This window comes from Octopus bimaculoides, chromosome 2 (assembly GCF_046866305.1).
Source record: "Octopus bimaculoides isolate indiv1 chromosome 2, ASM4686630v1, whole genome shotgun sequence".
Lineage (NCBI taxonomy): Eukaryota > Metazoa > Mollusca > Cephalopoda > Octopoda > Octopodidae > Octopus > Octopus bimaculoides.
In genome coordinates this window covers 138,847,672-138,875,098 of record NC_142929.1, presented here as the reverse complement: position 1 = coordinate 138,875,098, position 27,427 = coordinate 138,847,672, and the positions used below count along the sequence as shown (strand labels likewise).

At 35.1% G+C, this 27,427-nt stretch overlaps 1 protein-coding gene across 8 annotated transcripts in view; it reads right to left on the bottom strand.

The window, feature by feature from the left end:
- LOC106869469 (endophilin-B1) overlaps positions 1-27,427 on the bottom strand; it is a 169,922-nt gene that overhangs the window by 8,012 nt on the left and 134,483 nt on the right. For all 8 annotated transcript variants that reach the window (XM_089347792.1, XM_089347794.1, XM_089347793.1 and 5 more), the window contains one exon: positions 21,425-21,525. In XM_089347792.1, coding sequence (XP_089203918.1) covers positions 21,425-21,525 — 101 coding nt within the window. The remainder of the gene's footprint in view (positions 1-21,424; positions 21,526-27,427) is intronic.

The window sequence follows — 27,427 nt, the reverse complement described above, 5'->3', positions numbered from 1 at the left end:
TTGCATCTTTTGTCTGCAGTTATCAAAAGTACTCTGTGTCAGTCAGGTTATTTTATCGCCGTCATTCACTTTAAAAATGTTAAAATAGTTTTAACACACAAAAATGACTGACAGGCCAAGGGATTTAAAAGCATGGCAGAATCACATGATGTCTATTCACTCTGTATGACTTTTGTATGAATGAATGCTATCTGCTACAAAAAAAAAAAAAAATTTTAAAATCAATTTTGTTACTGTTAGCATGTCTGTGAAGAAGAAGAAGCAAATACCATTGACAATCAAACAAGAACAAAAGACATCAAAGACTGCACATGAAAATTATATTGAAAAACTCATACAAACACTGTAAACAAGTATGTCCTTTTTTCTTTTTTTTTTACATAATTATATTTCATATGGTTGCCTTATTTTGAAGATCAGATCAGATGAGTAATCCAAACAACCTGTGACCCAAACTAAATCCTTCCTGTTTGAGACTTCTTTGGATAAATCATAGGCAGAGACATGGCTGTGTGATAAGCAGCTTGCTTCCTAATCACAGTTTTGAATTCCTTGTTGAAAATAATTAACAATAAACATAACCATTTTGAGGGTCAAAAGCATTAGAAAGAGAGGAAATTCTCATGTGATAATATGACAAAAGTAAGCAAAATGGTTATTTGCAAATGAGTAGGACATGGTAGCAAGTGTCATTCTTTCACTAATTGTTTTAAGTGCCTGAGTAGTCACAAGCAAACACAAACAGTGTCTTGGCTCTACTAACCTCGATCCGGTGAAACATCAAGGATGTAGCAAGTACTAAGGGAGAGAGAGAGAGAGTTGAACCTGCTCAGCCAGTCCTCATTTTGCAGCTGAAGAGACTGAGCAACATGAAATGATATACCTGGCTTGAAATCTCAATGCACTGCCAGTTCCAGGAATTGAACCCACAACCTTATTGTGAGGTCAATACCTAAACCACTAGACCACAAGCTTTCGTAATTGATAAAATGCATTTTTGATAATTAAGATAAATAAAGATATGAAACAATGTATAAATATCTATAGAAGCAGAAGAAAAAAAAATACAAAATGTAAATCATTTATAATGATGCAGAAAGGATTAATGAGAATGAAATAAATAAGGAAACAAATGATTCCAATGTGAACATATTTCTATAAAATCACCAGAAACCTATTCAGGTATCCTAGGTAAAGATATCAAAGGAAGAAGATAGAGTAAAGAAGAGATGATTATCCAAATAATAATTAACTAATATGCTATATTATCTAAGTGATGGACATGATTATAATGACTATATTGAAATTGTTTTGTTAATATTGATAACTGGATCAAATAAGAATTTTGTAGTCAGTGATCAGGGTTTCTTTGACATTTTTATCCTACTTCCAAATTATTTTGTAAACATGCAACCTTAGTCTACTGTTGACCATTCATGAATTTAAAAAAACAAACAAACAAATAGGTTGTCTCTGATCTAAACTAGAAGCAAATTCATGACTAACAAAGGTTTCCGCATTTCTAATCATTTTATTGAAGAAAAGCTATACGCACTGATTGTATTGACATAATTGGGGAAAAAAAACAGAAAAAAACAAAAAACAACACTAACGAAGCTTTTGAATTCAACTAAATTCAACAAAAAGTCCAGTGAATTGCTGTTGTATTGCACTTAAAAAGAAAGCCTTTGAAAGATCAACAATCAACCCCACGACTCACATCATTTTCCTGATACTGTTAACATACCTAACAAAATCTGCAGAGATGGAGATATTTTTAGTAGTAATACATGTCTGTAGTGTTACATAAGATATAATCATACACAAGCTAGAAGTTTATCTATTATATCTGTGAGAAGCAGATTCTTCTACTTTGAACATTTTCATTGACTGAACTGATAAAGATAAATGCAAATATCTTCTGATACACAAGGGAATTTTAAAACCCCGAGTTCAGCTCTGGTTTTTATGACGTTAAATGGATAAGCAATGTCAGATTATCTTCCTAAGAAGGATCTGGAATGCTACATTAACTGAAATGAAATAGATTTAGGTGTACTGCTACAATATTTAAAATACTGGCACTGATTCTGAATTTATTTTGAATCTTGGGCCATTTTGTGTCTGCACCAAAATCTAATTTATCAACTGAAGGTTTAACCCTTTAGCTTTCAAACTAGCCATATCCAGCCAAAATATTTAACCTGCTTTATATTGAAACTGACCAGATCTGGCCTCTCACCTCAACCCTACAATGTCATTCTAAAACTAAACAATCACATCATCAAAATCTCTATCCTACAAGATAATGCATGATTAATTCAAAACAATATAGATAAACAACCATTACATTTGACAGAATAATCTGAATACAAAAGGGTTTAATGATCAGCAGCTTGTCACCAATGCCATACTGTAGCTCTAGACTGGGTATTTTACAGTCAACGGTTGAGCTCACCTTGCTGTGTATAAGTGTCTTACAATCAACAAAAGGCTCTGTTTAGCTGATATTGTACAAGAGAGCTTACTTATAACATTGCAGTAGGCATGAGGATGTCATTTGAATGTATCTATCCATGCAGACATAAGCTTTCAAACAGAGGATTTAACAACTTATTGACTATTACTGACTTTAAGGGTAAATGAAAAAAAAAATAATACAATATACCATATTGTTATAATATGTAATATACAATGTAATGGAGTGAATTGAACTCATTATATTTTCACCATTGTAAAATTAGTATATGCTGAGAGAGAAATCATTTGGAAGGCTCTTGTGATCTGTTTCGAAAAATTCAACATTATGTATTTAATATTCTGAGTTGATGGAAGTGGTCTTCAAATGAAGGTCTTTTCTTTACTGATAGATATAAAGTTTCTCCATTTGATATATAAATACGGTCTACTACATTATATTAAACACTCTCTACAAAACAAAAGCTATTGCTGTGTGTGTGTGTGTGTTTGTAAATAGAATTGTAACTAACATTAAAAACAGATGAGTATTTCCAAGAGAGAAAGAAATAGTCTTTAAAGAGCCACTTTAAATACTAAATACACAAACTTCACCCAACACCTACCATCATTCTGTCTCTCTCTCATGGACCATTTGCATTGCTGCTTATCATCTACACTTGTCTTTATGTCATCATCCATCCTCACCTTTGTGCACCTGTTATTGCCAACCACTTCCCTCCCTTACTCCACTCCAAATAACCTTGCTTTTTCTATTACATTCTTGCTCCTTTCACACACTCATTCTGGTCTCTCAAATGTCATCTCTCTCTCTCTCTCTCTCCTATTCCCTTCCTAGGTCACCAGAGTAAATGTACAAATCCTAATTTATACTCAAACTCTTGCCCCTCCTCTCAGCTACCTATTTTCGGCCTTTCTGCCAATGCTCCTTTCACTATTTCACCCCATGATCTACACATCTAAATATACCAGGCACCCTCATCCACTTCCCTCCTGTAATCCTTCTACAGGTCAAGACAAGGTCGACAGTGCTGGCGCTATGAGAAAATACACCCAGTTCTGTGTAAAGTGGTTGGCAATGGGGGGACGGAAAGTAGCATGGGTCTATGGCGTCAGTTGCTCTCAATGATAAATAGGATGGATCATAATGACCCAACCAAACCCTGTCAGCAGAGAAAGCAGGCATAAAGTGATTATGATGAGTCACAAAGTTAATTTTTGTTGCTAAGGAATGCTATATTCAATTGAATATCCATTGTGGTATAAGAACTTATTTTATCAAGTCTCAAGAGAAATAAAAAAAAACAAAGAAAAAGTGTAAAACGATGGACCTAAATGCTATAAGGCTTTATGGTGTCCTAATACATGTCTTTAACAGTGAAATATAAATATTTACATAATATATAAGCATAATGAGATCATTGTTTATAATGCACAGGCGCACTACAACTCATTGAAAATGGGTAAAAGGGGGACAGGAAGTCAGGTAAAAAAAAGGGCAGCAATGATAGCCAAAAATACATGCATAAAACAAAACAAAATATATTGAGTTTGAAGGACAATATGGAACCAATACATGAAGGTTAATCAATAAAATGATCATTCAACTTTATTTAAAGCTGTATTGCTTTTTTTGTGTGTGTATGTTTTACTGAAAAAATATCAAAATAAATTTAACATGAACTGACAAAATGATGCATACACACATGCATGCATACGCAAATGTGTGCATGCACACGCAAATGTGTGCATGCACACAGGTACACAGAGAGAGACTAAAACATGAGAAATACTGAAATGAATTCAAATAAATTTAACTTGAAATAGAGAAAGCAACTGAAACATAATAAATTCCGCAAGAACATTATATTTAATAAGAGAAAAGAAAAATAAGGAAATGTGGCATTTATTAAAATTAAAAATAGTTAAATGCAAGACCGTTTTGAAATTTAAGAGACTACAAGAATCTACAACTAATTTATACCAAACACAGTGCTTAGAAGCAGTAATGCCATACTGTTTGTTGCAGCTATATTAATGATAGACTCCAATCTCTCAACTAATAGGAGTTCAGAGAGAGAAAGAGTGAAATACAAAGACAATGCTGCTTTCGTTGTTATGGTGCATAATAATGACAGAAGCAGACTAGTGAAGGCAGCATTCTAATGAGGTGTAGTGATAACTGTGGTTTGGAAATAGATATTCTAATGGGTAGATTGTGTGGCTACAGTTAAAGACAATAATCCAGTGGTTGTTGCATGAAATATGTAGTAAAGAAATATATTTTGTTTGAAAATTAAAACAAAAAATTGTAACCAAATAATATTTATGTTTGGCTGTTTACGGACAAAGGTTTAAACTGGAGGGGAAAGAATTTAATTTGATTGATTCTGAATTGTATTTGCTCTTAATTCAATGAAAAGTAAAGAAGCATGAAGTTGAGAATGTTAACCATGAATTCTACAGAGAGATATTTGGAGTCATTCATACAGCTTCTTTAACCGTTTAGCATTTAGGTTACTCTAATCAAATGTAATGCTTATTCATTCACATTGTTTTGAATTAATTATGCTTTATCGAATAGCTTTGAGATTTCAAAGGTATGATTGTTCAGTTTTAGAATGGCATTGTCAGGTAGGTGTGGGAGGCCAGATCTGGCTGGTTTGAACACAAAAGTGATAGAATATTTGGCCTGATATAGCTGATTGAAATGCAACTGATTTCAGTCAGTGGACCACGACTATGCTGGAGCACTGCTTTCAATTGTTTATATCAACCCCAGTATATCACCTGGTACTTATTTCTGCCGCATCAACTCTAGTACGTTCTCAATATTTATTTTATAGGCTTCATTCAGAGAAAGTTTAAGCCACCATGGGTGTAATTGGAGAGGAATGAAATACAAGAAATTTTTAGTTTCCTCACACAATTTCTTCCATTCTACACACACACACATGCGCGCACACATACACACAATTACTGGCTTCTGCACAGTTCTCCATCAAGTTAGTCTCTTTTAGAAAGCTTTGGCCAACTTGAGCTTATGGTGCTGTGCAGTGAGACTGAATCTAGAAACGCTTGACCACAGAGTGAATTTCATAACCACATATTCACATATACAAACCACTGCAAATATCTAACCACACAGCTCATCACATACAGACATACATACATACATATGCACATACATATATAAATAAATAAATATATCAATAAATAAATAAATAAACAAACAAACACAAATTAACATTAAAATAAAATATATTTTCATCTGCAAATTGTTATTCTTGCATACATGTATGTAAGTGTGTGTGTGTGTGTATGTATGTTATAATATAAATAAGTTGTTAGATTGTCAATTGTATTTCTCTAATTTATTGTTCGTATTTTGTATTTATACCCATATTTCTGTGGCATTCAACCGACGTACCAGTGAATTGGATGTTTTACACCCCACTGAAGGAATTTTTTCTTTCTTTTGTGACAGTACATTATATACAAATGTGTGTGTGTGTGTGTGTGTGTGTGTTTAGTACGCACTTGTTATAAGGATGGAGAGTCTGCTTATAATTATAAGGTTAGTAAACAGGATTGTTTCCTCATGCCTAAAGCTTAAATGTGGTCGGCACAAGCCAACCTTACTTATTAGTGAATCTCATCAACCAGTAGAGCTGTCCACCATCAGTTACTGAATTACTGAATGCATGAGCTTAGTAGGTGTCTTGTTTTGTTGAATAAAACATCACATTAGAATATCCTAAATATTATAACATATTACAGTTTATTATGAAAGAATAATTATTCGTAATAATGACAAAGAAGCAAAAATAAAAAAAACAAAAACGTTTTTCCACACATGAGAGAAAAAGAAATCTAGAGCTACAGCTAAAAGCCAATACATATTGTTTTGTTTTTTTAACTTCACCTGTATAAACACAGAATATATGATACATCATATCTACAATCATTGCTAAAACTTGCCAGCATACTGGCATAGAAAAAAAAGTTTATTAATAGATAAAAATAGAAAAATAAATAAATAAGTATAACACAAAAAATAGAAATAAACTACTTTGATATGAAAAAATAATTTTTGCATATTAATTATGTCACATGCTCTCTAGTAGATTGTTTCAAAACAAATGGTAATGTTCTCAATAAGAATAATAGACATTAAAAAAAACAAAGATGTTATCACTAAAAAGCTCTAAATTGGATGACTATAATTTGAGTAAGAGAGTGCAAGTGGAGAAGAGAGAGTGAATAGGAATAGGAAAAAGTGTGTGAGAGAGAGCACGAGAGTGGAAGAAAGAGAGATGGGGAGGGGGAGAGAGGGAGAGAAAGAGAGTGAAGTGGGGCAGGGACAATGTGTGTGTATTTAAGTAGAAATTTCAAGTTTATTAACACAACCACCTTTACTACTTGTGCGTTAATTTTAATTCCCAAAATCCACATTTTAGATTGAAAACTATAAGCTACATTTGCATGCACGCACACGCGCACACACACACCCACCCACACACCCACACACCCACACACACCATTTAGAATCTAGGTGAACAAAGAACTGAACATTGAGAATAAAGCAAAAAGTTAAATAGAAGTTAAGTGAAGACTTTGAACACTACTTGGACTACGGAAGTGCTTCTTTAAGACATGTTTGTTATGGTTTCTTTGTAATATTTCCATTAACGACAGATCTATGACCATCTTCCAGAAAATCAATGACTGATTGAACATTTTTACTATCAAGTGCATACAATAAAGAAACACGTCATAGCAGGGGACCTTTGAAATCCAGCAAAAGATTAAAAAGAAAATTTTCGTAAGCACAGAGCTTTTAAAGATGATGTCAGGCCTCAGTATTTGAAATCTTGCAAAAGAAATCGGCTGGAAATCTATGAAGGCACTGCCACTATATCAAATATGATTACACAGAGAAATTTAGAGCATAATTCAGAATTTGGCAAGCAATTTCTTCTAATGTCTTTTATGTAGCTTATGTTTCATAATTAGAAAACATAACAAATGTAAAAAGTACTGTTACTCTAATATCATGAAATAAATAAAACTGATTCATTTCAAATGTCACATTCAGAGGTAGTGATAGCTTCAAGAGCTAAACTACACATATGTCCCTACACATCTATATATATATATATAATATATATATATATATATATATATATATATTAGACAGAAACATAGAGTGACTGTGACTTCAGAGTTTCACCAAGAACAGCTTGTCAGGCCATTCACAGTCACCCTGTACTCCTGTCTAACAAAATATTCAAACTATACCTGATTAAGTCCCTTTTTTCAGAGAATTTTATCTGTAGTTTTTTTTTATTTACTTGAACATCCTCAGCTTTGTATATGCAAATACCTAATGAGTGTATCTAGGCATCTATGTATTTTTTGTTCTTTGAAATGAGAATAAAAATTTATTTCTTATTTGCTAAACATAAATTAAAAAATAAAAATAAAAATGATTGAATAATAATAATAATAATAAAAAGAAAGCAGTAAAAAAAGAAAGAAAGAGAAAAATAATGCCACTGCTCTAGCAAGGAAGGAAAAAGCAGAGTACCTACACAGCTGCAAGGATTACTGTGGAATAATTAGGAATTTACCAAGAACAACAACAAAATCCAGGAGACAATTGGTGCGTCACTTTTCCAATTCTTCGGATTCATCTCTGTATTAAGAGTAGCCAAGTAAAGACAGAACAGTATTAACGAAGTATTAATGAGAGAAGAATGGACAAACAATTCACATAGTAGTTACTGGCTGTAACAGAGTTTTGTGTGCATCAAGCAGAGGAATAGTACTGAAATGAGAGAAATATTCAGTGAGAAATGGTAATAAATAAAAAGTGCTCCACCTAAATGTAGGCAATGGAATAAAAGACATTATTGGTCCTTCCACAGTGGGGGTCACAGAGGACATGGCGTTTGCAATGGTTTGTTTCAGGAAAATAAGAACAGCATCATGTGTCTTGGCAACTAAATACTCATTGTTCCATATTCAGGTCTGGATAAAGCTAAGATATGGTATCTCAGGGGCATGGGGTGGGGGTGGGGGTGGAGTAAACATATAAAAAAACAACAACAAAATAAAAACAATAAAAACAACTTTCTCTTCATGGACTTTTGCAATATTTTCTTTTTTAAATAACCATAAAAAAAAAAGAAGCTAAACAAATTTAAAAGAGGGGAAATGAGTGTTGGGGAGTTTATTCCTTTCCTAAGACAGTAATTGAAATTCAGCGAAATAAAATTAAGGGAACTGGTTCCAGGAGAGTTCCAAGGAATAATGGAATAATCTCTCTAGCTCTTCCCAAATTAAAAGTTTAAGTTTATGATTTTACAAATCAATACTCTTGCTCAGCTGCTATAAAACAGCTCTTCATACTGACCACAGCAAACTTCATTCACTTATTATTCTTAAAATGTCCATCAAATCACACAGAAAATCACGTTTTTTCTTCCTCTCATTCTTCCAGTTTTTTTATGAATACATATAACATGAATGGACTAAAACTTAAAGTTCTAAATCTGAAATCGGGGTGACACAACAGACAAAGTGCCTCTATATCTGGGAACAACCAAAGACAATTTGAAGAAGACTAGTGTATGAAACTTACAAAAGCCTTCATTTGAACAAATGACATTCTAAATTAAAGAATGAGGAATAAAAGGTGGTAGTGTTGGTGGGGAAAAGTCAACAAGAAACTGAAAAATTATTGATTTTTATTAAAATTTAATTATTTTTCTTAATAATAAGAGGATACTATCAGAGTAACACCAGGTTTCCAATAAAAAGTTTACATAATATTTATATAAGGTCTATGGCTTTGAATGGAAAAAAAAAAAACAGGAAAAAAAATGTTATTAAAAGGATGAGAACTTCATAATTAGAAAATATTTTGCATGTCTGCAAATTGTAAAATAAAAAGTTAGGGAGACAGAGAGGGACATCACTAAAGCATTAGATAGATAGATAGATAGATAGAAACACCATATATTAGTGAGAGAAATACATACATTATATACACATATATACACACACATATATATATACATAGATATGTATATGTATATATATATATATACACATACATATCTGCATACATACACATACACACATGCATACATACATACACACATGCATACATACATACACACATGCATACATACATACACACATGCATGCATACATACATACACACATGCATGCATACATACATACACACATGCATACATACATACACACATGCATACATACACACATGCATACATACATACACGCATACATACATACATACACACATGCATACATACATACACACATGCATACATACATATATGCAGGTATTTTGATGCAAACTGGAAAAATAGAACTCAAAATATGACAGAGTGACTCAAGGTCCAAGAGTTTCATGCGTTGGCACAGTAATGCACAAAACTCTTGGATCTTGAGTCACTGTTATTTCTGTTAAATATTAATGAAATATATATATATATATATATATATATATATATATATATATATACTATAAACCAGAGAGAGAGAGAGAACAAATACTGAGAGGAAATTATTTGATAGATGGTGCTGACAGCCATCAAAGATAGGAAAGGAAAATAATATATATATATACAAGGATGAGAAACAGAAGTGAGAGAATCAATATACAGAGGAGAGAAGGAGGAAAAAGAGAGTATAAGGAAGGGGCCAAAAGTGTGTGTGAGAGAGAGAGAGAGAGAGAGAGAGAGAAAGAGAGAGAGAGAGAGAGAGAAAGAGAGAGAGAGAGAGAGCGGGAGAGAGAGCAAGTGATGTGTAAGCAAGTAATAGTAAGGTTGGGGTAGAGAGAGAGAAAGGTTCATAGAAAAACCGAAAATAATCTAAAAGACATCTACACACGCATGCGCACACACACAAACACTTTCTCGACCTGGCATCATAAGAGAATCTTCAAGAAATTTGTATCATATTTAGTAATAAACTAACTGCAGTATTGCACAAACACACCAGTTGTTTTATGTAGCATCAAATGAGGAAGCATACGATGACAATGATGATGATGATGACGACAACGACGACGACGACAATGACAATAATAATGATGATGACGATAGTATGATTTCTTTAGATGCTATGAAGGAATAGGAATATGAATCACGAGTTGAATATAAATACTGATTAAAGACAAATGAAGAGAAACAAATCTAAGCACAATGACAAATGAGTAAAACATATATATATATATATATATATATATATATATATATATATATATATATGTATATATATATATATATATGTATATATATATATATATATATATATAAACACACACACATATATATACTCTTTACTTGATTCAGTCATTTGACTGCGGCCATGCTGGAGCACCGACTTTAGTCGAGCAAATCGACCCCAGAGCTTATTCTTTGTAAGCTGAGTACTTATTCTATCGGTCTCTTTTGCCGAACGACTAAGTTATGGGGCATAAACACATCATTTAACGTCCGCTTTCCATGCTGGCATGAGTTGGACGGTTTGACTGAGGACTGGTGAGCTTAGAGGCTGCACCAGGCTCCAATCTGATCTGGCAATGTTTCTACAGCTGGATGCCCTTCCTAACGCCAACCACTCAAAGAGTGTAGTGGGTGCTTTTACGTGACACTGGCATGAGGGCCAGTCAGGCAGTTCTGACAACGACCATGCTCAAAAGGTGTTTTTTACATGCTACCTGCAAGGGAGCCAGTCCAGCAAAACTGGCAACGACCACTGCGAGATTGTGGGTTCAATTCCCAGACCGGGCATTGTCTCCTTGAGCAAAGTACTTCATATCATGTTGCTCTGTGATCATTTCATCTGACATGTGGCACCTGTTGTACCTGTGCAGGTAATGTCGATTTGATAGAGGGAGTGAACTTATGTGTACACAAACATTTGATCATTATAAAATCATCTGTGTAGTTGTTCAGTAAGAAATTGTTGAACCTTCATATGTCGTCTAATGACAGGAGAGTGTATCATATATATGTGTGTGTGTGTGTGTGTGGGGGGGTTTACCCTTGACTAGACAACACATGGTGGTTGCAAAGAAGCATCATTGTCATACAAATGAGGTTGTTTATGCTCAGTCTTCTGTGAGAAAATGAGTCTAATTATGGGGAAATATTGTTGTTTGGAAACATGTGAAGGTTGGTGACAGGAAAGGCATTCATCCAACCAAAGAGAATTTGCTTCAATAAATTCCATCCGATTCATGCAAGCACAGAAAAAGAGACGCTAAATCAATGATGACGATGATGATGATATATAAAATGCAGATCTAGTAACAAGATTATTAACAGACTCTGGTCAGAGGCTGAAACATTCCTAAATACACGCGTGCGAACACACATTACAGGCTGCATATGAGAGGTAGTGTGCAAAAGTCCATTCGACAGTAAACCCATCACGCACAGGCATCTATCATAAGGTGGCTATCTACACTGAATACTAATGATTCTCATCAATATAATATCAATACAACTGAATATAACTTATGAAATATGGATCATTCAATGGGTAATATTATTAACTATGAAAACAGTAGAAATTCCACATTTTATCAATATTTCTTTCTTTTCCATTCTGATGCATAAAGTTACAGATCTTCATAGCATTGTTTTGTTACGGTAAAGATTCTGATTAGGTCTTTGATGTACTTCCATATTTACGATCGTTTGAGGCACAACACACAAAACTATTTTCATTACACTATGATGATGTTTTCCATTTCATTTTGTAGTTAAAAGATTGTTGAATGCTTAATACCGTAAATCTTTGAGTATAGTCCGCTCTTGAGTATAATACGCAGGGGATTTTTAGGGGGCTGTACCTCTGAAAAACCTAAACCTTGTGTATAATACGCACCCCTTCTCTAACTTGAGTCAAGGAGGTCTATATAACATCCTTGGTTTGTAAACGTATATACGGTAACGTCCTTTATTATCATTGTATATATAACATAATGCAAACGTGTAGCTTTTTTGTGCACTTTGTTTGCAGAAAATAAAGAAATAACAGTAATAACATCAGGGAAAAAAAAATTTTAAGTAAATTGCCTTTACATATTTATCACTTAGAAAATTTTGCTTAGAAAATATTTTTTCATTTTTAATCTCGTATATAGTATGCACTAGAAATGTTGACCTTTAAATTTTGGGGAAAAAGTACGGATTATACTCAAGGATTTACGGTACTTGGACTTTGTTTCGGTAATTTAGAGAGCTTGATTACATCTTTGATTGTCATTCTACATTAAAAGCTTTTAAAAGGTTTAACGCTCAAAGAACACATCATGACAGGGAGAAACTTCAAAATCTTCAAAAGTGAATATGAAGAAATAAACTGAATGGAATATAGAGATATATTTAAAAAATCTTAACCTGAAGTAGAGTTTCTTGACCTCAACTGTCAATAATTACTTTGTTGAGATAAACCCCTATTCAAAAATATTTAAGATCAATTACTTATGTCAAATTAATTACACTGCTATCATTGAGGAAGAGAGAAGAAGAAGCAAAACCATCTGCCATTCTACACTTTGACTGGCACTTGAAGAATCCAACACAAGAAATTGATGACAAACTTCAGCACTTCAACATGTTTAATCTCAATCTTCGAACAGCATAACACAACCACCATTACCAAGTGTGATAGCACCATATTTTAAAACTTTGAGATATACCGAATAAAAATCTAACTTGATGTTATATACATATATCATGTTACATGTATATTATGTGGCACTCCGTTGGTTACGATGATGAGGGTTCCAGTTGATCCGATCAACGGAACAGCCTGCTCGTGAAATTAACATGCAAGTGGCTAAACACTCCACAGACATGTGTACCCTTAATGTAGTTCTCAGGAATACTCAGCGTGACAAGGCTGGCCCTTTGAAATACTGGTACAACAGAAACAGGAAGAAAGAGTGAGAGAAAGTTGTGGTGAAAGTGTACAGCATAAATCTGACACAAGTAGTAAAATGATAAGAAGAACATCCCAACTTGCATGGAGTTTAATAAAGGGTTTTGTTCCAAATTATGAGAACATGATGAAATACAGGAAGTACCTGATGAAGGCTAGAGTTGTGAGTACAACAACTGAGAGGAGACTACTAATCCAAATATGAGGGAGTACCCAAAAGTAACCGGAAATGTTTAATGTTGGACAAACCCATTGTAGTTCAGGCTTCTGCCGCTAGAAGACACTTGATGTGATCCTTAGGCATCAGTCTGCATCTTTGCTTTGCAGTGTTTCTCTCCTGTTTGTATTTTGCAAGAGCTGAATCGAAGTAATAGCATGTTTCCATGAAATTCTGTTTTCTGCTGGGAAAAACAGTGGCTGAAACAGTTGTCATGCTTCAAACAGCTTACAAGGATGCTGCCAAGTTTATGAGTGGTTTCCATGCTTTAAAAATGGTCACTTGAAGTCCAACCTTGTTCAAGGCAACCACTGACTTCCCAAACGAAAACATCATGAACTGATCTTGGAAGACTGTTACCAAACAATTGACAAAGTTGTTGATATTAATGGTGTGTACTGGAGCTCCAGCCAACAAATTTTGAGTGAGGAGTTGTGAATGAAAAGAGTTGCAGGAAAATTTTTGCCTCACTTGCTCACGGAAGATCAAAAGCAGTCACAACTGAATGCGTGTCACGGACTGAAAGAACTGCCAGAAGTTGATCTGGACCTTGATTTCAAAGGTGAGGAAACCTGGTGCTATGGAATTTGTAGATGTGGAGGAAGTGAAGAAAAGAAACACTGGAGGTGTTAAAAGGCATCATTTCACAGGAGTTCCAGCAGTGCCTCGAATAGTGGAAAACACACCTGGCCCAATGCATTGCTTCAAATGGAGAATACTTTGAAGGTGATAAAAGTGTAAAACTAAATGAACAAAATAATATTGCAAAATTCCGGTTTCTTTTGGGTACCTCCTTGTATACTGGTGTATAATGTGTCTGAATACATTGGTGTTCAATAATATTGAGAATTTCTCAAATCAGACGAAAGTTTTCAAATTTTATATACATATATACATACATATATACACATACACACATATACATGCATATATGGACATATATACATACACATGTATACACACAAATACATGCATATATACATACACAAATATGTATACATACATACATACAAACATACATACATACACACACACAAACATATATATATTCAGACACTGGTGGAGTACTGTAGCTCATTGGTTCTTGTCCAACCATCCAACCCATGCAAGCATGGAAAATAGACATTAGGTGGTCATGATGATGATACATGCACACATACATATAAACGCACACACATATATACATCTATATAGACACACCTATATATATATATATATATATATACACATACAGATATCTACACATATGCACAGATATACACATATATACACAGATATACACAGATATACACAGATATACACATATATACACAGTGCCACACCCTAACAGTTGAGGGAACCCGTGGAAGAGGTAGGCCCAGGAAGACCTGGGCTGAGGTGGTGAGGCAAGACCTTCGTACATTGGGCCTCACCGAGGCGATGACTACGGACCGAGACCTTTGGAAATGGGCTGTGCGTGAGAAGACCCGGCAAGCCAAGTAAGATCGTTGCCAGTGCCCCTGGACTGGTTCTTGTGCGGGTGGCACATGAGATGCACCATTTTGAGCGTGGCCGTTGCCAGTACCGCCTGACTGGCTCCTGTAGGATTTTCGAGCGAGATCGTTGCCAGTGCCCCTGGACTGGCTTGTGCTGGTGGCACATAAAAGACACCATTTCGAGCATGGCCGTTTTCGTGCGGGTGACACGTAAAAGCACCCACTACACTCTCTGAGTGGTTGGCGTTAGGAAGGGCATCCAGCTGTAGAAACTCTGCCAAATCAGACTGGAGCCTGGTGTTGCCATCCGGTTTCACCAGTCCTCAGTCAAATCGTCCAACCCATGCTAGCATGGAAAGCGGACGTTAAACGATGATGATGATGATGATGATATATATATACCCATATATACAGATATATATATATATATACATATATATACCCATATATACAGATATATATATATATACATATATACATCTACATGTATATACATCTCTATACACACATACCACATACACACATATACCACATACACACATATACCACATACACACATATACCACATACACACATATACCACATACACACATATACCACATACACACATATACCACATACACACATATACCACATACACACATATACCATATATACACACATATACCATATATACACACATATACCATATACATACACATGCATACATGTACATGTATAACATATACATACACAGGCATTTACACATATACATACATATATAAAAACATGTATACACATGTAGTACACCTGAGCACTAATTAAAAATGGAGAGAGGTTAAACATATGAGCATATATACTTTTATTACTTTTACTTGGCAGAAAGTTTTGAAAGTGACTCACAGACTCAGGGTTCCATTTATGGTAAGTGTCACGCATGAAACTCTCAGCCTTTGGGTCACTTTTGAAACTCACTATCAAGTAAAAATAATAAATAATGTTTCTTTGCATTAACATCAACTCTTACTTGCTGACTGTTTCACGTATTATACATATTACTATATAAATATTATATAAATACAGTGACAGCTCTACCAACTCTGAAGAGCACATGGTATTAACTATGCAGTTATCTAATGGCTGGTTTTAATACCCAGTGTGAAACTGATTGGTAAGGCCAGCTTTAAGAGATCTATAATACTGCAAACTTTGATTAATATACCCCACTCCATTGACGAATATATGAGCAAATTTTTTTCTGAGTCATGGATTCTTAGATTGTTATTCATATGTGTGTTGGCACTCCGTCGCTTACGATGTCGAGGGTTCCAGTTGATCCAATCAATGGAACAGCCTGCTCGTGAAATTAACGTGCAAGTGGCTGAGCACTCCACAGACACGTGTACCCTTAACGTAGTTCTCGGGAATATTCAGTGTGACACAGTGTGACAAGGCTGACCCTCTTTGAATTACAGGCACAACAGAAACAGGAAGTAAGAGTGAGAGAAAGTTGTGGTGAAAGAGTACAGCAGGGTTCGCCACCATCCCTTGCCGGAGCCTCGTGGAGCTTTAGGTGTTTTCGCTCAATAAACACTCACAACGCCTGGTCTGGGAATCAAAACTGCGATCCTATGACCGCGAGTCCGCTACCCTAACCACTGGGCCATTGCGCCTCCACTGTTATTCATACATATATGCAAAAACACACAAATATTTACATAATACATATGCATGCTTAAATACATATATACACATGTACATCATCATCATCGTTTAACATCTGCTTTCCATGCTGGCATGGGTTGGACGGTTTGACTGGGGTATGGGAAGCCAGGAGGCTGCACCAGGCCCCAATCTGATCTGGCAGTGTTTCTATAGCTGGATGCCCTTCCTAACACCAATCACTCTGAGAGTGTAGTGGGTACTTTTTATGTGCCACCGGCACAAGAGGCCAGAGGAGCTGGCATCAACCACAATCGGATGGTGCTTTTTACGTGCTACCGACACGGGGCTCACAACTACAATTTCCATTGATCTAATTTTGATATTGCTGATATCGATGTACTTGACTCGGCTACACATAAATACATATTTACATATACATACACATGATTCAATTGAATTTGCATGAAACAATTTGTTAGTTACATGTTATAAATATTAAGAAAATAAACAGAGAAAATAATAATTCATTATTTTCTTTTGAACAGAAGACAAATCCCAAAAAACAGACTAAGAAAAAAAATGCAACGGTCTAAACTAGCTCTGAATAAAACTAAATTGTACACAAATACGAAACTTAGTACATGGAGCTAAGGTACAACATCTAAAACAGCAAGCTAGAGAATATCTTTTCTACTGAAAAGTCACAAGGTAGAAATAATGACAGAATAAAAGAAAAAATAGTAACGTAAGATAAAACTCTGAATGCTTCTGTAATTTAACTAAATAAGAAAATAAGAAAATCAGATACTAAACACGAACAACTGATGAAAGATAAATAAATTTAAAGCTTCTATGGAACCAACAATATAATTTCTATCAACAGGAAGTCCTTTTTTTCACCGTATGTTAATTAGAAATAGCTAAATGGAAGGAAAACTAAAAGATAATGAGGAAGGAAAAATCAAACGTTGCTGATTTTTTACTTATTTCTATAAGCTTAGCCTCAACTTATTACTAGATGAAAAGAAGGATCCTTATATATCTACTGCATACTATATTGGATTGGAAGCATGCTAAAAGGGAGGGGAAGAAGGGCGAGAATTGAGTTTTAATTAGGGAAAAATAAAAAACCCAAAACCAAAACTTAAACAGTAATAAAATATCATATTGTTAAAAAAGAAAGAAAGGAGAAAAGAAAACATGAATTACAAGAAATAAAATGTGCATTCCCACCTGAAGCAAAAAGTACAAGCAGAAATGATAATTAGTGATAGCGATGAAAAGGGTTTAGCTAAGAAACTCAGGGAGTAACAGACTGAGATAATCTTTAAATGGATATACATAGCATACCATAGTAGGCCGAAAAATATGCTACATCTTACATGATGGTCCTGCAATCAGTTATCAGCAGGTATACTGCAACAGGAAAGGGTAGGGGGGCTTCAGTAGAGTGGTAGCAAATCAAGTAACATTTGGAGAACTTTATGACATGTTTTTTTAAAATTTTTTTTAAGGAGAGACACAAAAGAGCTAAATTATGAAACAACAACAACAACAATAATAATAATAGTAGTCAAATAATACAAGATGTTCATGTCTGCATAATAAATATATCATGTAAAAATTATTATTATTATTATTGTTATCATTATCATTTGTAATTAGTTTTTTTTTTTTTTTAATAATTCTTAAACCATTTTCCACAAATTAGGAAATTATTACAGAAATTATTTGAAAGTAGCCTGCTGAAAAAGTAATGGTAAAGATCAATGGAAACAAAGCGAAAAAGAAAAAATATATAATTGAAATATTCATGTTAAAGACTTATGGAAATCATTCCTTGGCCTTAAATTAATTAGAAGGAGCTACAAAGCCAAGAATTTTTTATGACTTTGTAATATAATAATGATAATTTCTTTTAATTATGCTAATATTGATAATTTGATAATTTCATTTAATAATAACAATAATACTAATAATAATTTCTTAATTAATCCTAAGGTTACATAAGTAATGTTAATTGTATTGTATTTTTCTAGAGACAAAAATTAAAGTATTCTGGGGTATTAACTTGTGTTACAAGAATCAAGACTCTGGGTACCTTATTTATGCGTTAGTTAAACTACTATGCTCCAAAGTAGTGAAATGAATCGATAGCTTTAGTCTTAAAATGTTGCTCATGGTATGAAAAAAAAAAAAAAAAAAAAAATGAAGAATATGTTTATCAGAGATGAAAAAGTTGATTACAGAACAATTCTAATCAGAGACATTTGAAGGGAAGTTATTCAAAGGAGCATATTGAAGTCAATGTCAATAACAGGTGGAACATAGCAACAGTATACAAAACATTTACAAATGGGTTCAGGGCAGGGTGACAGAAATCAATACTGTTGAGATCTATTAATGAGCAGTGCATTATAAACGAATAGAAAAAGTGGGGTGGTGGTGGGGGGATACATATTGAATAGACAACAAATAGATTTTAAAAAATAGGGAGAGACAAATCAGCTTAAGAGATCAGGCTAGATGAACAGATGTATTAAGAAGGCCTAGAATATTAAAAGGAAAACAAAAAAAAAAAAATCAAAATAGTTTAATGTTAAGTAGAACATTTTCTAAGTTGCAGGGATATATACAAATAGAAAGATGAGAATATTATCAAATATATAAACAGTCATTTATAAACACATTAAACACATTGTTTCATATAAATGTTTTTTTTTTTTTAAATGTTAAAATCTTTTAGTTCAAGCAAGGCTAACATAGAATTTTGTGTTCTGATTTCCTATATTTTCTGATCATATTGATAAACTGGAAATGATCACACATGGAATACATGTAGCATTGAATTGCTGAATCTTAAAGAAGAAGGGCTGCAAAGACTGCGTGTGCATGTGTGTGTTTGCATTTCAGTTATGCTTGCAAATTCCATGTATAATGCATATTTCTCATGAGAAATATGATAAACAATTTAAAAACAAATCTAAACAAAATCATGTAATATCATCATCATCATCAAATGTTTTAAATCCGGGTTTTGTCCCTGTTGACAGGGGTGGCTGGATCTATCTCAATGTCATAGCAACTGAGGTAGGTAGGTGCAGCCCATCCCAACCTTTGGGCTGGCTGGTACCCATTCTCCTTTGCTATCATGAGGCTTTTTTGGAGCTGGATTTTCTACAGGGAGCATGCCCTTGCTTACCCCCCCCCCCCCAACCTCAGTTTCTAGACATGAATGGTCCCGAGGCCAAGGCCTCTACCACGATTTATAAAAAATGTGGTGGAAAACTATCTTAAGAAGGCAGGGACACTACTCCCTAAGACCTCTTTCGGAGCCCCTCCTACATAATAAATATATATATATATATATATATATATATATATATATATATATATATACACACACACACACATATATATATATATATATATATATATATATATATATATATATATATATCAGCAGTCAACTGACCTGGCATTCTATCAGTTATTGTGATTAGTGTTACAGTGGGTTCGATCAATGGAACAGCCTGTCCATGAAATTAACGTGTAAATGGTTGAGTCCTTCACAGACATACATGCCCTTAACATAGTTCACTGGGAGATTCAGCATGATAGTGTGACAGACACGACTTCCTTTCACCAGCTGAGTGAAATGGAGCAATGTGAAATAAAGTGCCTTGATGAAGGACACAAATGCTGCCAGAAACCAAGCATTACAAACATGTCCCAAACACCCTAACCACTGAGCCACATGCCTTCACAAGCACTCAACTAAAGTTAATTGCATCTACTGTAATAAATGCTGCTCATTGAAATTTTAAAATATTCAAAATTATTTTATGGGTGCCAAACAAATTCTGTAATTTCAACAATTACAATAATCATTCGTGAAAATACAAATTTTTAAGTGTGTCCAATGAAAGTATTGTCAAGTTTATTGATTCACGGATATTTTTAGTGATAACCGCAGTTCTTGCATATACAAATACAATTTTCTAAAATTCCAATGCGTAGATTACTAATGATAAATGTTAAAAATGAATTCAGCTACTGCATTCATGTAATGTATTAATAATCATGAGAGAATTTCTCTGCTTGACCAGTACTGGGGTCAAGAAAGAGTGGCTAACAACATACAGCAAGCTTTTTTGAAAGCATGGAAAAAAAAAACAGTCAGTTAAGAAAGCCAGAAAATTCACACTTTCAACCTTTTACGGTCTCATCAGCCACATGCGTACATAAATCAAAACTGTGACAATTATACTTGTCACATGAAAGCGTTGTTGTTGTTGTTGTTGCAGACAGCGTTTTGGCTCGAATCTTTAATATAGGTGATTATTATTAAAAACATATTACATCAGAACAATCATGAATAAATAAAGAAAAATGGAAAAACAAAAAGAGGAAAGGAATCCATGTTATGAGAGATACTAGCAAATCACTTCCAAAATAAGGTACAACAGACTCCCATTAAAGATGCTATTTTGAAGAAAAAAAATGCAATATGCAAATATATTGCATAATAAAATTTCAAAATAGTCAAATTTATGTTTTAAAAACAGGACACAAAAAACGCCAACAAAAACAAAATAAGTAATTTAAAACAATGCCTTACCCGCCCAACTGCTTGCGTAGGTCTAGCATATATTGATGACACTGAGCATAATAATTCATCTCAGCTTCAATGAAGTCATTTATGCAGCGCAGATGATGGGCCTGGAAAAAAAAATTACAATAGAATAATTAACTTGGAGATGGGACTCTCTCTGTATATGCATGTGTATGTATGTGTGGAGATAGATAGATAGATAGATAGATAGCGATAGGGATAGATAGATAGCGATAGAAAGATAGAGATAAATAGATAGACACATACAGACACCTACAAATTCATGGTTAAATCTCAAAAAGAAAAAAAATTCCTCTTTAATGCGAAATCATGTAGTTAGAATACATATTTCATTACAGAATACTTACATGCTAAATATTTAGGAATAATAATAACTATGAAAATTAGTGTCTGTTACCAAAACAATCGACCCAAACCAAATTGAAAAATATATATTTTGTAATTGGATTTGCAATAGACAGTAATAACAACAGGTGTTTTTTACTATTTCAAACATTCATTGCCAACCACACCAAAAGTAATGGAAAATATTTGAGAAATTTAAAGAATGTCCATAGAGTTTATCTAATGATGACAATCTAACAGAGTTACAGCAGATATAAATGAAATTTGAACTAAAAGGACAGAAATCAACCAATAATATGTCAATGTTTATGAATTTATTAATTTATTGATGTTATAAAACAAAAGGATTAAATTCTTTTTGAATCATTAAAGAATTTAGGATATCAAAAGACAGGAAATTTAATACATTTATACCGACAAATGGTAAATAGTTTGGTGAATGCTAGGTATTGATTGGAACATGGGAACTAGGAAAATGTAAGTGGAAGAAATAGAAAAAAAAAAAAAAAAGAACCCTGCCAAGTGGCTAGGTATATAAGATCTAGCTTTCATTTAAAATAAAAACAACTTACCATGTATACTGGTAGATAAGTCGCAACTTTTTTTTGCATAACAATGGACATGGAAAACTTGCATACGACTTACCTACAGAACCTTGATCTGGATTTGACATTTGTAGCACACACACACACACACACACACACACACACACACACACACACACACACACACACACACACACACACACACACACACACACACACACACACACGCAAATAATTGAATATAGAGGTAGTTTCATCAGGTCACTATGCAGTTTGTAAGAACAGTTTGGTTGCAAGCTAATGTATGTTGGTAACATCACATGAGAAAACAAACCCACCTGTTTAAGCAGAATTCAGTTCTGCTACAAAACAAACATATCATATTATTCATATCTGTCTAAATTTCTAGCCTGTATAAGCACAGATTTGGTGGAAGAAGTATTAAAAAAAAAATTCATAGGAAAAAGCTGACAAAGAGTAAACTATGAACTCTAAAAGACAAAAGATTGGTTACTGGACTGTGTCATTGAATATGCTAAACAGCATAGAAATTGTAATTATGAGAAAGAATAATTTTTTTGTGTGTGTGTATGTTTGGAAGAAGTAGCAAAGGACAGTTAAAAATGAAAATGGGACACTCAAAAAGTGTCAGAAATAAAATCTAGTAAATAATATAACATTTCTCCCATATGAAAGCAGGAGAGAACTCTACACACTTGGGTGTGTAGATTATACAAGGATGGATTGATGGATTTGTCACCTATATGGTTATTGGAACAAAAGCTTTCCAGTTATCCATGGATACAGGCAAACATAATATTAATTAATCTATTAAATCTGCACAACATCAGCGTGATGATTCATTTATAGAACTGGACTATCATTACATCAGTAAACCCACATTCTACAAAACTAGCAAAAAATGTGGACAATAAAGTACAGTAATTCCATAAATTTGTAATTATTGAATGCAAACATTATGGGCATGACTTGTCAGCAATAGGAAACATGGACAAAACTCCAATGTTTTCTCTTTTTTTATTATTATTTTTTTATACATGCCTGGTTATAGCACTAAAGACTACTGAAGAAACAGAACTCTTAGAATAAAAACAGCTGGACATGAAAAGCAACATTTTATGGTACTTTTAGCATGCTTAGTTGATGGCACAAAATGTAAATTAATGGTAATTAAAAGAAAGAAAATCTATTCCAAAGGGAAAATTTCCAGGTGGTGTGCTTGTCAGAGCACACCATTTGGAAAACTCACTAAGGGAATAACAAGATATTAACACATGTTTAGCTGGAGGAAGAGACCTGGATCTCTTCTTGAGCCAACATCATTGCTTATATGTGATCAGTTCTATTCACAGTTGAGTAAATCTGTAAAGATGAAGATATAGGAAACTGAAAAAAGGCAGGCATTGATCTCTCAGAAGTTGCACATCACTTCTACAGCTATTAGAAGTTACACTAAACGAGACATTTAAATATATATATATATATATATATATATATATATATATATATATATATACAAGAACTTTGTAGAACACGTGGATGGTATCTGGAAACAAACAAACAAACAAAAAACTAACGAAAGGGGAGGGTACTTGGAAATGTCTATACTTAGATATTGTTATACAATGGTTGAAAGAAGTGTGGGAATTTATTGTAAGTTTACAATGCAATGAATGGAACAGATGAGGAGTTGTTTTATGATGGAACCAATGAAGAATTGTTTTATGAGGAGCTTTCAGGACCTGAGAATGAACAACTGTCTAACATAGAAGACAAACAAGTGAGGATTTTTATGAAAGTAAAGTTTACAGTTTACTTTGTTGTCGATGATGATGATGATGATGATGAAATGATGTGTGTTTGAGACAGAAATTTTAGGATTTGGTACCAATGGTTGGCTTTAGACTATGCTCAAGAATTCTGCAGAATCAGGAAACCATTAGGAGATATAATTAATATAATTGATAAAAATCAGTTTATAAATATTTACTTCATTCTAATACAGTTTCAGGAATTTAAATATTCCTGCAATCCATGTGTACGAAATCTATATACACAATTCCAAATTAGTTGCTAGCCTAATTCTGATTAGATGCTGTGAATATTTTTTATTAATCTAGAGTAGTGATTTAAAAACACCGACTGGTATGATGTCTTGAATTCTGGAACTTTGCTGGACTGTATAGGCAATGATTGAGATTATTTCTGCTTAGCATCATAACTATCAACATCATTCTACATCCACTTTTCCATGTTTCTATGGGTCAAATCAAATATGTTGAAACAGTTTTTGTTTGGCTAGATACCTGTTGCCAAGCAAGGAAATATTTTCCCATAGTCAAAGAGGTTCTTTTACAGAAGACTGGAAATGAACAACCTCACTTATACGATAATGCTCATTTAAAACCATCATCTGATGTCCAGGAAAGGGGTTTTAATAGAAGACACTTGCCCATGGTGCTATGCAGTGGGACTGAACTTAAGACCACATTGTTGGAAAGCAAGCTTCTTAACTACACTGTCATGCCTGTGCCTAATGCGTTTATTATTTAAAAACAACCAAAGTTACAAACATTATTCATGGAAAGCAACATGCAACTAAAATATAGATCAAAGGTTGATGCCAGAATCATTATCATCATCATTGTTTAACGAGTAATAAACATATGCATGTTTATTTAGCAAAAAAAAAAACAAAAAAAACGCTCCTCCTGAAATATAACAATATCTGTTTCAACACACATCATCATCATCATCGTTTAACGTCCAATTTCCATGCTAGCATGGGTTGGACGATTTGACTGAGGACTGGCGAACCAGATGGCTACACCAGGCTCCAATCTGATTTGACAGTGTTTCTACAGCTGGATGCCCTTCCTAACACCAACCACTCCGAGAGTGTAGTGGGTGCTTTTATGTGTCACTGGCACGAAGGCCAGTCAGGCGGTACTGGCAACGGCTATCCTCAAATGGTGTATTTTTTGTGCCACCGGCACAGGAGCCAGTCCATCGGCACTGGCAACGACCTCGCTTGAATGTTTTTTCACGTGCCACAGGCACAAGTGCCAGGAAGGCGATGCTGGTAACAATCATGCTCAAATGATGCTATTGCTATTTACATGCCACTGGCACGGAAGCCAGACAGCTGTTCTGGCAATGATCACGCTCGGACGGTACTCTTAGCACTCCACTGGCACAGGTGCCAGTCATTGAATTTGGTTCAACCCCGATTTTGATTTCACTTGCCCCAACAGGTCTTCGCAAGCCGAGTTTAGTGTCCAATGTAAGAGAGGTTGGCATGGGTGCCAGTCATCGAATTTGGTTCGATATAAGCACAAAAGGAATGTGACTCATATATGATAGCTTAAATGAAGTTATAAATAGATCTCAAGCAAATGTTGAACCTTAATGCCACAAATGTAGGAAAATGTAGAAAAGCAATCTGATCCAATTTACAACACACACACACACACACACATGAATAAAATCAAACATCAACTGTTTGAATTTGCTTCTTGAATATTCCTAACTGAGCAGCAATCATTGATATTTGAGCTGATTCCAAAAACCAATGGCAAGTGAAATAGATAGTACGGTTGAGAATTAAGTAAAGTCTGGCTTGGCTTGCCAATATCTTATTCATATTCAACATTACTTACTCGAGAATTAATATATTTCTTAGGAAATACAAATTGTTATGCCATCATCATCGTTTAACGTCCGCCTTCCATGCCAGCATGGGTTGGACGATTTGACTGAGGACTGGTGAAACCGGATGGCAACACCAGGCTCCAATCTAATTTGGCAGAGTTTCTACAGCTGGATGCCCTTCCTAACGCCAACCACTCAGAGAGTGTAGTGGGTGCTTTTACATGTCACCCGCACGAAAACGGCCACGCTCGAAATGGTGTCTTTTATGTGCCACCCGCACAAGAGCTAGTCCAGGGGCACTGGCAACGATCTCGCTCGAAAACCCTACAAAGGCCAGTCAGGCGGTATATATATATATATATATATATATATATATATATATATATATATATGTCTGTACGTATTGTCGTCGTCGTTTAACGTCCGCTTTCCATGCTAGCATGGGTTGGACGATTTAACTGAGGACTGGTGAAACCAGATGGCCACACCAGGCTCCAATCTGATTTGACAGTGTTTCTACAGCTGGATGCCCTTCCTAAAGCCAACCACTCAGAGAGTGTAGTGGGTGCTTTCATGTGTGACCCGCACGAAGGCCAGTCAGGCGGTACTGGCAAAGGCCACGCTCATCTCGCTCGAGAAACCTCATGTGTCACCCGCACAAGAGCCAGCCCAGGGGCACCAGCAACGATCCCGCTCAAAACATTCCAGAACCCCACACAAGAGCCAGTTCAGCGGCACCGGCAACGATCTCGCTCGAAGAAATTTCATGTGTCGCCAGCACATGAGCCAATCCAGGGGCACTGGCAACGATCCTGCTCGAAAGACTTCATGTGTCGCCCGCACATGAGTCAGTCCAGGGGCACTGGCAACGATCCCGTCTCGCTCAAGGTATTTCATGTGTCACCCGCACAAGAGCCAGCCCAGGGGCACCGGCAACGATCCTGCCCGAAAGATTCCATGTGTCGCCCGCACACGAGCCAGCCCAGGGGCACCGGCAACGATCTCGCTCGAAAAACCTCATGTGTCACCCGCACAAGAGCCGGCCCAGGGGCACCGGCAACGATCTCGCTCGAAAGATTTCATGTGTCACCCGCACAAGAGCCAGTCCAGGGTCACTGGCAATGATCTCGCTCGAAGGATTTCGTGTGTTGCCCGCACATGAGCCAGTCCAGGGGCACCGGCAATGATCCTGCTCGAAAAACCTCATGTGTCACCCGCACAAGAGCCGGCCCAGGGGCGTCGCCCGCACATGAGCCAGTCCAGGGGCACTGGCAACGATCCCGCTCGAAAGATTCATGTGTCGCCCGCACATGAGCCAGTCCAGGGGCACTGGCAACGATTCCGCTTGAACGATTTCATGTGTCACTCGCACAAGAGCCAGTCCATGGGCACTGGCAACGATCTTATGTATTGAACATTTTCATAG